General features: G+C 32.2%; 1 protein-coding gene across 4 annotated transcripts in view; it reads right to left on the bottom strand.

The window, feature by feature from the left end:
- DENND1B (DENN domain containing 1B) overlaps positions 1–12191 on the bottom strand; it is a 266602-nt gene that overhangs the window by 104296 nt on the left and 150115 nt on the right. For all 4 annotated transcript variants that reach the window (XM_060091461.1, XM_060091462.1, XM_060091460.1 and 1 more), the window contains 2 exons: positions 10924–10969; positions 5831–5932 (listed from right to left, as the gene is read on the bottom strand). In XM_060091461.1, the coding sequence (XP_059947444.1) occupies positions 5831–5932; positions 10924–10969 (148 nt within the window). The remainder of the gene's footprint in view (positions 1–5830; positions 5933–10923; positions 10970–12191) is intronic.

Consider the following 12191-nt stretch of genomic DNA (forward strand, 5'->3'; position numbering starts at 1 on the left):
TCTGTGATGGTGCCTGGGAACAAAATTCATTGAGAAGTCCATCAAGTCATCATATCACCAAGATTTGGAAACCACTATGACGGCAGTGCTCACAACATTACGCACACAAAAAGTCTCTCAAACATGGAGAAGAACTTAAAAAACAAGGAACAAATTTTTAAATTATTTTAAAGCCAAAAACATATATATATACACACATACACACACACTGGCCATAAGAAGACAGAGAGCACGTTATTAAGATAATACTGGAGGAAAAAAGACATCAGGAGAGGGGCTTCCCTGGTGGCGTGGTGGTGAAGAATCCGCCTGCCAATGAAGGGGACATGGGTTCGAGCCCTGGTCCAGGAAGATCCCACATGCCGCGGAGCAACTAAGCCCGTGCGCCACAACCACCAAGGCTGTGCTCTAGAGCCCATGCTCCGCAACAAGAAGCCACCGCAATGAGAAGCCCGTGCACTGTAACGAAGAGTAGCCCCCGCTCACCGAAAGTAGAGAAAGCCCGCGTGCAGCAACGAAGACCCAACGCAGCCAAAAATAAATTAAAAAAAAAAAGACATTAGGAGAAAAGCTGGCTAATTTAGATGGAAATGAAAGGCCACGAGAAAGCCAAGGAAATTCATGAGCACTGAAAATCACTAGAAGTAGCAAACTCTAAATCAATTTTAAAATGGCAAATGTAGAGAGACGTGCAGGGAGGAACCGCGCAGGGCTGGGTCCTGCGGAGGGAGGCACAGATTCTCTCACGCAGCCGAGAGAAAAACAACAAAGACCTTTTAAATGTTGAGGCCCAATTAATTAAGAGTTTGAGTGTTTAATTTTTGTTTTGTTATGCTTCGGTATTTAAAGTTTATATTACAAAATACACACCAAGAAAAGAGTGGGAAAAAACAGCAGGATCTGTTCATCGTTTACTTACAAACAAAAAACCTTTTTGTAAACAATCTCATCTCTGAAAGTAACTATTTAGAAGAAGGGTGAGTCCCCGTGACAGCCGAAGTCGGGTGCAGGAGCGCGGTGACTGCCATCACAAGCTGCTCTCCTTCTCCAGGGACAGGAAACACACAGCTGCACGCAGAGCCACCAAGATAGTAAACCGGCTTCCAGGTTTCGCCCTTTCATTACTATGAAAGTCAGATGAAAATACCCTTAAAAACACTACTCTCAGGGGCAAACTGAAAGCAGGATTTGTCTCCTGGAGACTACTCTATTCAACAAAAAAATGTCCCCTCAATTACTCCAGAACCGGAGTGAAACTGTAACACAGTCGTAACCTGGACACTCTACCGGTTTGCTGGGGACTTCATTCACTGCTGAAGGAGATAAGGATTACAGCATGGCTGTGGTAAACCTGGAACTAATTAAATATTCTCCGGGGCCTGTTTTTTTTTCTCTTTATAACATGTATTATGACAATTTAACATATTAAACCTTCATGTTAGATTAGAGGAAATATCTAATGAATTAAATATATTTACTGACTTACTTGTATGGTTGTAAGAGTTAAATTTGTTTATATACTTTAATTTTTTAAGCTGATTTTTTTAAATTCTCTGAAAGAGCCAATTCTTTTCCAAACTTATTCCCAAACTAATTAACTCACTTGGATACAGATATATGAAAATTTTAATTTAAAGTCAGAGTTGGGGTTTTTTTTCTCTAGTTCTTTAGGCTTGTAATGATTTTTAGTTAATCGGAGCAATTTGTGTCTTTCCTTTTCATGTAATGGTAAAACCATTAACCTAGTCCTTGGTGTGATACTTGAAAGCCTCAGTATAAGACGCACAGTATTTTAAATGACTATTTTATAAAAAGGTCTTTTCAGTGTTTTAATAATTAAATATGCTTTATACTAAATGTTGCTGTCCTATAACATACTGTGGCCTACCGTGAATGGTACAATAACTCTTCAGTGTACATACTGTATTTTCTACACAGGCTCATAATAGAAAATAGAAAATCGTTTTCCAATAGCATTACATATAGCATGAAAATGAGTTTTTAAAACAGTGTTGACAATCCTAATTTAAATCAAATAGGTCATAATGATATTTCTTTAACAAGATTAGAATGGAGAGTAAGCTTCGATATCAAATTTTAAGAGTTACTCATTGCACTGTGTATCACGTTTATATGAGAGAGACCATGCTCTAGTGCTTGGGGCATAAGTCAGAGGATCAACTTCTATGAACTAAAGCTCTATCTAGACATACCATTAACAGCATACTTTCTGTGGCTTTATCCTCTTATCTAACATAGGGGTATAAGTATATTGATCTGTCTCAGAGTATATTATTTTTTACAGTCTAATAAGTTAAAATTATTTTAAAACAGTTAAGCAGTACTGGTCAAAATTTGTTTTCCTAGTAATGAATATTCTAATGCATGTAACTTTTTCAGACGTCAATTCTAACCTGCTTTCTTCTATAAGAGTTAGTTTATAACTGTTTTAACTTAATATTCACATAAAGACAGATTTCCTGTATCTCATTATAACTTTACTTAGCTTAATTTTCTCACAAGTGAGGCATCCTATTTATTTTTGAAATAGTAACAATTTCCAAATTACTTTTTAAAATGTTATTGATGATAAAAATTTAAATGAGCACTAATACCTTAGAAATACAACATTATAAATTATGTAATTGAAACTAAATTTGTGTATATATTTGCAATGGAGGGGGTCTCAATAATGCATTTTCCTAAATTAAAATGAACCCATTTGAGATTTCAAATGTTATATTTAATAAAACTGGCTCCTTCTGCCCCCACTTAAAAACATAGCACAATAACACTAACTGAAATCGATACTCTTACATAGCCCTAAAATTTACTTTTTCATTTCAAAACACTCAAACTACATATGTTTGAAGGTACCTATATTTGGCACAGCCACTAAAAAAAATAAAAATCATAATGTATTCGTAGACGAAAACTGCAAAAGTATATTTTAATGCTTTTAAAAGTTATTCCATGTAATAATCAATATCGTTAAAATCACTCCCAATAAAATCTGGTTTTTTTCTTTTAATGATCCAGATCTAAAGTGAAATGATGAAATCGAAAAACAACTGTTCTTGTCAGAAGACAGGAAGAGAGTTTTTTCCCCTTCCCTTAAGGAAAACAAAGGATTCCTGAAAGCTTTGGCCTGATTTATTTTTCCAATTTTAAATACCTTAAGAGTAGCGGAACTGCTACTGGCATGGTAGTATTTCTAACAGTCAATAAATCTAAAATATTATGTGTGAATATTGGAATGAAGCCATTAAGAAGATTACAGCATGCAACACAGCAGAGGGTCCACAGGAAAAAAGAACTAGTAATTCAGGACAACTGTGACCACTGACCTTGGAACAGCCAAGACCACTGGTCAAGCTGACACGATAATAAAGTGCACATGCACAGAAAGTCATCTAGCCTGTAAGCATAATTTTAATGTTTTGGTGAATGATTTTAAAATGCCCCCATTTAAATATCAGTTAATTTATTAAATTATCAAACAATACCAACTGTAATATTTTTCAGGCTTCAAGTATATTTTATTAATTCAAGTCACAAAAAAATTCAGTATGATCATTTGTGATTTTTAACATGGCTCATTTAAAACATTTACAATTATAGCAAGTATGATGTGATACTTTATCGTATTTCCTACTATAAGGGATAGCTTTGGAAAACTGATGAAAAAGCTAAATTTATTAGAGCTGGGTTAAACAAACAATCACCTGAAACATTTTTAGAAAATGACTCTACCTGTAAAACATCTCATACTTTCAGTAGATAGTCCTAGTTCCACCTCAGGACTATTTCAGTTTATTCATTCTTCAAATTTGTCTAAGTCTGTGCTCCTTAATTCCGAGCATATATTTAGTTATATCTACATTACCTTGCAGAGTTCCTTTTTATGCATATTTTTTTACTATTTCAGTCATGTTAACTGTTGCTTATAAATAAACAATGAGATGGTCTCTCTTGTCATTTTATATATTTAGGCTTTTACATTTCATGAATATTGTTTAACTTCCTCACATATTTAAATAAATGTTTCAATATCAAACTAATTCTACTAGGAAAGTAGAGGTTTCCAATTTAAAAAGAATCACTCATCAAAAAATTACTATTAAAGATTGTTTTTCTCGAAAAAATAATCAGCTATCACTGGAGCTGACTATAAAAATTTTAATATAACACAAAAAAGCTGATTTCTTTTTTTTTCTTTCTCTTTCTTATCCTTTCTCATTTTAAAAAAAATAAACAATCCTTTCTTCTTAGGGAATTAATAGTAGGAACTACATGCACATAAGGAAAACATTCTTAAAAGTTGGGACTTTATTTTCATAATTATGTCCCTATCCAGTGAAGAATACTTTGATGGATTTCTAAATGAACAACTCTAATCCTTTCTAGCAGCTTCTGCAAAATCTTTATAATGAGGCAATCGAGTTATAATGAGCGAAAAAGATAATATAATTCTTCACCGGCCTGGGTTTGGATTTGTTCATACATAGCATAAATTTTACTACAGTTAGATAAAGTAGTTCGATTTAATTTGCTTCAAGGTCAGCAAGTATTTTAGGTTATTTATGGGCATAAATAATCTGATTTTGACTTTAAAGTCACATTTTCCCTATCACTAGCCATACAAGCAATCAAGGCTAGTATTACTGTATTTTCTGAGTTTGAGATTTTTTTTTATTCTTTTTTTTCAAGCTCTCTAATAGTGATTTCAAAGTACTTGCAGTATTACAGAAAAAAAATATATATTTTAAAGGTTTTTTATTCCCGAATTTTAATATAGCTAAAAAAACAATGGATTTTTTTAAAAAGGGGAGTTATTTTAACTTAGAACTATGCTATAAAGATATTTTAAAATAGCTATTAGAATATATACAGAAACAGTACAATCTGCATTTTTACCCTGTTCTAAGGAATACGAAGGCCAGAAAATTTACTTTGGAGACTATTTAACACAAAATACAGAATATATCCTATTATAAGCTGCAGACCCACACATGCATACACACACAAACCTCTGCAAGATCAAAGACCAGAAGAGAGCTGGCACTTAATTTATCAGCCTTTACAGACAAAAGACAGTTTTCGTCATTTCAAAAGGATCAGATGTCTTTTATGACAAACTGGGTTTGCAGTTTAATTTACAAATAGAATTCTAAGTAAGCAGTCTTTGCTCTGCCAGAGCAAATGACAAACAGTGTAGGTTTTCATTCTTGCAGCCCTCAGCAGGATAGAAAGGATTAAAATAAAACTGAAATAATTTAGAGAAAACAAATAAATGTTTCAGAAAGTTGAGGGAGATCAAAGCCAGAATTTTCTGACCCCAACTGTACAAGCATTTCTTATTATATTGACCAGTGCCATCAGATCATTAATTAAAAGGAAAAGCGCTGGCAGGTGGCAGGGAAGCAAAAGCCGATAATTGGCCCCCTTCTTCTTCTTGCCTTCAAAAACTCTCTCATTCTTTTGCAAGACATGCCACTAGGCAGACAGAAATGCCTACTTTGTAATATAATGATTAAGATGAGATGAAGAGACTTATGTTTAAAGAAACTCTGCCTAATGAATGCATCTAGCTTTTTAATTACGATCCTACTTTTACAATAAGGAATATGATATTGCATCTGACATCTCCTCAACTGCCAAAAGGTAAAAATACGAAAGACAGACTCTGCATTGACTCCTCTCACACCACATGCTCATGTTCAGCCCTTTTATTTCAGACAGAAAAATGGGAAGGTAACTCTTGGTGATTCAAGGGTCCAGGAGAAAACATATATATGCTTGTTCACCACAAAATATCCTCCAGACTTACCACGTCACTCGGTAGGCTGCTCAAGTCATTAAATGGTGATTCTAAAGTGTTTGTGTCAACATTTAACATAACCACATCCTCCAATGATTTATTTTTCACTCTCTGTTTAAAAAACACAATTATAAACAAACATCTTAGTATATTTTCCTTCCAAAGCTATAATGAACTTAGATATGTAGAGAAAATTATCTTAATGCATTATCCTTAGGAAAAGAAAAAAGGAAAATTCTACATCATAAAAGAATATAAACAATTTTGCCTTATGAGAAAGTCTGTCTAAACCATTCAAAAAGAAAGACTAAAAATGCTTAAAATACCATGTTTACTCATCTAAATATATTAATAGTTTGGAGACACTGAATGTAATTTAACTACCAAAGAGATACTACAACAAATACAAAATATGCATGGCTATATTAAACTGTAAAAATTTATATCCTTTAAATTTTACCAATTGAATTTCAATCCTATGATACAGGAACGTGTGGCCAGTTCTATAGCTATTTTTAGCCTAAATCATACTGCGGGGTTAACACAAAACAACAAATATGACTACTAAGTAGTAAAGTAAGTTTTAAATTAATAAATATTTTCTCTATATCTCCATGTAAATTTGGTATAAGTTGATGATGACAAGTGAAATTGAGTAAGAAAAAATGACAGAGAGCAGTAATATGGAATTTATTGTTAGTAATGTTTATCCCATGAATTTAATATAAAGGATCAAATTTAATAGCCTATCAGATTAACTATTTGACTTGTCATATTTGTTTGAAAGCTTAGTCAAATGGTCAAATTATCTCAATATATGCACAAATGATAGTAAATTAGAATTTACTAAATTTTTATCCTTAAAGAAAGAAAATATTTATAGTTTATTTTTCTTATTTAAACTAATATGCCTACTTAAACAAATCATATAATTCTAGTAGTCTTATCTAGATGATAGCAAATAATATTATTTCCTAATGAAAATAAGTAAGGTGTGCATTAATGAAATATATCCATCAACCCAGAATTCCCTAATTGCATAGGTCAACCAGCAACTGGTCAATTAATTTCAGTGCAGTAGTTTTAAAAGTGACATTCTAGAATAATAGCCATTTTTTTCAGATTATTTAAAGAGCTTAATATTAAATTGGCCAAGCCAATTTTTTAAGTTAGCCAAGACTGGAATTTCTGTGATCCAGTTAGAATTTCAAATCTCTGCGTATCAGGTAGAATGTTAAATTTGCTAGGAAAATGGTAGTCTAGAGTAGGGAATTCTTATGTGTTAGGATAGCCACAATGTCTATGTGGAATATGCATTCTCAAGGGGGCACGTGATTCTAAAACTCTATCCTGTAAAAGACATTATAATTATTCTAAAGTAAGACTCAGAAAATGGCCATTTCTAAGAAGGTAACTTATAACAGTGATACTATTGTCAAAATATTTATAAATAAACTCATTTCCTTTCCATGTGCATACATGTATGTAAAAAAGATTTACATATGTAAATATGTGGTTATCTACAAATCAACTACAGCATAACTACAAAAATAACCTATGAGCAAAAACTATATTTATATTAATGGCATTTGTATGCAAAAAGTGTATCATAATTTTGATTTCCATCTTCAATTCTAAGTTGCCCTTTTAACAGAAAGTGTAAAGAAAATCCAGAAACCTGACGTATTGTTCAGGGAATGAAATGAGTTCATCTAAATAACATAGAGTAATGGTTATGTGACCCCAAAATGTTTGTAATGACGCTAACACTAAACTCTGAACAGCTGAGTCACTTTGCTGTGCACCTGAAACTATCACATTGTTAATCGGTTATACTCCAATATAAAATAAAAAGTTAAAAAAAAATCTCTGAGTAAAGGAAATTAGCATTAGTATGAAATGTATACCTTTTTCAAAGTTTCTCTTAGTTTTAAGAAGTCTGATAATAGCTGAATATTAAAATTTGTTAATGGGAACGCTCATTAAGAATGGAAAATGTATTCATTTCAATAAATCAAAAGACTGGGCTTCCCTAAAACAAGAACAATTCTACATAAGCAAAAAAGCGGGGAGAAGATAGCATGTAATTTAAATCTTTTTTTAAAAATTCATATTATTGTATTTTCTCTGTTATTTCCCTCCAAATCAGGCTTTAGCCATTTTTTTTCTAAACAGGAGTGAAAAGTCATATGGCATATAAAACGGCACCACTTTCTCTGTCCCATATTTTTATGTCTCATAAAATTCATCAACTTGTTTGGATGGGGAAAAGGTAAGAAAATGGGGAAAAGGTAAAAACAATGTGCTTTTTCTTCAAAAATAAGAAAATAATATTAGGACATAGACAAAGTCTTATTGAGAACAACAGCAGATGCTGAACTGGCGAGACTCCTGGCATCCTCCACATGCTATCCTCCTTCCAGGTGGTGCCAGCACACCTGTACACTCTGTACACAGAGTGAGGGAAGGGACACGGTGGAAGCAGCCACATGATACTGTGAAACTGGGTCAACACTTTACCTAGAACCCTTTGTGTATTAAAACAAATAAGATAACCCTCACATTTGTAGCCTGTACTGATTTATTCCCAATCACTTACAGGCCTTAGTTTGCCTTGACTTCATCCCTAAAGTCAGGTTTTCAGGGAGAACAAAATGCCCTTGTCCTTTATTTTAGAAGCAAATTTACATTTTAAAAAGAGATTTCTAGTCATCTTTTACTTATGATCGCATAAAAATGATTTTTAAAAAAGATTTAGAAAGACATTAATTTCATGTCTTTGAACAATTATGTTTAAAAGTCTTTGTAAAACTGATAGAAAGTGTTGAAACTGTCTTGACTGAGAGAGAAGAGAATATTTTGATTCTTCCTCCACAAAAAATTAGTTGTATTTGCAGCCAAACAAATGTGAAAAATTATTCAGTTCTGTCTCATATATAAAATCTGTAAATATATATTTATATTTTAATTATAATACCATTTATATAAAATAAAAAAGCACAAAAGATCAGAATTTTAGTGAAAAAAATCTGTGTAATAATGTCATCATAAAAATGGAAACGTACGATCTGTATCACCTGGTAAAAGATTAAGAAGAAAGTTACTAAATGGTACCCAACTGGTTTAAAGACATTCTTAAAGTTCCTATTATAGTTTCTCATTCACTATTAAACCAAATAAAACTGGCTATTAAGACAGTTTGATAAGTCTAGAGTATAAAAGGTACAGAGATTTCAGCTGATCTAATCATGGCTTTACACAGTCTCATTTAATAAGAGCCAATTTAAAGTTAGAAAGGACTGCTTCTCCAAGACAATACTCTAAGGAGTAAAAAATTCTTAAATTTGCTCCTTTAAAAAAGGACTGATTTTCTCTACAGGCGTACAATAAACGTGATAAATTGAATTGAATATTTAAAGCATGTACTCCTTTCTACAATATTTTGGAAAAGCTGAATCATTTGTTTTAAAAGTAGGTCTAGAATCATTATGTAAAAATAATAATAACAACATCAACAGGTACAATCAACTACTTTAAATATTTTTCATCTGTATAAATAAATGTATTATAAAAACTACGTATTCTATTAGGTACATTACATAAGAAGAGATACGTGCACTAACATCAAAATCAAATTTGATGACTTTTTTTGAAACCATACCAACCAACCATGGTTAGATTTTGCAAAAAGTCAAACTACTGATGAATAAAATGCCAGTCATATATTCCACACTCTAATAACAGATTAAATACCTATTTATTCATGTTTTATCTTATACAATTTGTCCTTTCACTGCAAGTACCTTGGGCTGTAAGAAGTTGTTTTCTAAAAATTGACAAAATACGGGCTTCCCTGGTGGCGCAGTGGTTGAGAGTCCGCCTGCCGATGCAGGGGACGCGGGTTTGTGCCCCGGTCCGGGGGGATCCCACATGCCGCGGAGCGGCTGGGCCCGTGAGCCATGGCCGCTGAGCCTGCGCGTCCAGAGCCTGTGCTCCGCAACAGGAGAGGCCAAAACAGTGAGAGGCCCGCGTACCCAAAAAAAAAAAAAAAAAAAAATTGACAAAATATAGAGTCATAATGTTATCCAACCCAGACTTCAAAATTAAAAAGGAATTAAACCTACTAAAAATTCATTAAAATGCATTCTTTATTAATGGTTAAAGCACGACTCTCTCCACAAAGGATGCTCAGGAATTTAAAAATAATCACCAGGCTCTTCCTTGATCAGCAAAGTGAGGACTGATGGTATATACAATGACAACAACTCATCAGAAAACCAAATCTAACTCATTAAAGTTGCTTATTAGAAACTGGGTTAAAGTACAATATGAACAACCAGCAAGAAAAGAAATATATTTGAACAAATCAGCCGGCATAATGATGCCATGCAACTGACCCAAGTCTTTTGTTTACTTTTTTAGAAGCTAATCTTACAAGAAGTCCTCTCTGGAAATCTCACTGATTTCAAGTTCAAGGTGTTTAAAGCTCAAGGTTTTTCACTACAGTGATAACAAGTGACAAAAGTCATTTTCGAATGACAGTGCAAAAAAAAGCAAAAAAACTACATTTTAAGTCCCAACAGGACTGAAATTAAAGTCTTACAAAGCTATATTCTAATTTAAAAGTTCATGATTAGTGTATTAAAACACACTTTGAAAAACACTGATACACTGAATTATAGTGAAGTTTGCAAAATAAAAACACTTTCCCTTTATGACTCATAATTACATAAATTCTCACTTTCAAAATACAGAAATATTTCTTCTGAAAGAGAAATAGATATAAAAGATCTCAAGTTCCATAAAGAAAGTGGTTCACCAAAGACTAAGGTTTTTAGTATTTAAAACTTACCATATGACTTCAACCAAATAGAACCTACTTTCAATGGGTGTCATACCACTGAAGATGGTCATTTTGCATACTAATTAAAATAAAATAATTTTAACACTACCTTTTTGAAAATGATCATGTAAGTACACTCTAAATATGCAACTAGTCACTTCTTTGTACTATTCAATTGATACTCTTTCAAAACACAACTGTTTTAAATCAATTCATAAAAATAATAGTTATCACCATTTCATGTCTGAAAAATACTCACCTCTATGAGGCTGGAGTGTATTCCGATCAGGTATGGCATTGGGGCACTAAATTAAAAATATATATGTATGTGTTCATATAGTTCATTAAAACTGAAACAATAATATAAGTAATTCAGAATGCTTTAAAAAATAAATTTATTAAATGTATAGTTCTAACATAGTACATCATAGATCCTTAAAATTATTCAGTATAGAAAACTCAAATATAATCTTAGAGGCCATTAATATATTCAAATTAAGGTTGACTTATATAAAATCACAAAATCATTTATAATTAAAAGTTGTAATGTTTATAAAACAAGAATATTAGGGTCTAGGATGTAGTCTGAGATGAATCTTTCCTGTATACTTCCCATCAAATATATCCTAAATAACCATCAAATTTATTCACATTTCTTTGTACAATTTTTTTATTGTTAGATTCTTATATGATTTTCTTAATATATATTCACTGCTTCACACCTACTATTTAGTCACCCAAATTTTTGAGTCAGTCACAATATATTTACTGAGACCTACTATGTGCCAGGCATGCTTTGGGAACTAGAGGTGCAAAGATAAATGATTTCCTCCCCCACTGTTACCATTCTATTTCTGTGCTATCTTTCCACTCATGTATCCTGTCTATTATTTAAAGTCTGTACATTCTTATTTATCCCACTTTTAATTGTAATAACATAATTTTAATAAATTTTAAAATATTCAGGTAAGTTTAAGAATGCTATTGATTAATTCAACACAATATGTGGAGCATACTCAGGTGCCAGTACCTGGCATAGGGGTTAGGGTACAATAATAAACAATATAGACAGAATATATTCCCTTCTGGAGCTTATACTCTGGCAGAGAATACAGACATTAAATAATTTTTGTAATATACAAAATCAGACTTACTAGCAATTTCAAAAATATTTCTCATGAAATACAGGGCGGAAATTATTCAATTTGACATTTCAAAATTAAAATATTATTTAATAAGAAAACATGAAAATGAACAATGTCTACAAATGGGATAGAAGATATGCAAATAAATAGCTATTTAAAAATAAAACATTTTTGGCATTTCTTTTATATATATCTTTGTGTTATATTTAATGCAAACCTATTCTGTTAATGAAAACAGATAATCTTCTTTTTCAAAGAATTTCCATAATTTTCCAAACATCCCTGTCATTATTAAAACAGAGCTGTCCAAACTCCTGCATGTCCACTTTGCTACTGCGAACGAGTAACAGATAAAAGAGGCACCTTGGTAGATCCACAGTTT

The sequence above is a fragment of the Mesoplodon densirostris genome, chromosome 2 (assembly GCF_025265405.1).
Source record: "Mesoplodon densirostris isolate mMesDen1 chromosome 2, mMesDen1 primary haplotype, whole genome shotgun sequence".
Lineage (NCBI taxonomy): Eukaryota > Metazoa > Chordata > Mammalia > Artiodactyla > Ziphiidae > Mesoplodon > Mesoplodon densirostris.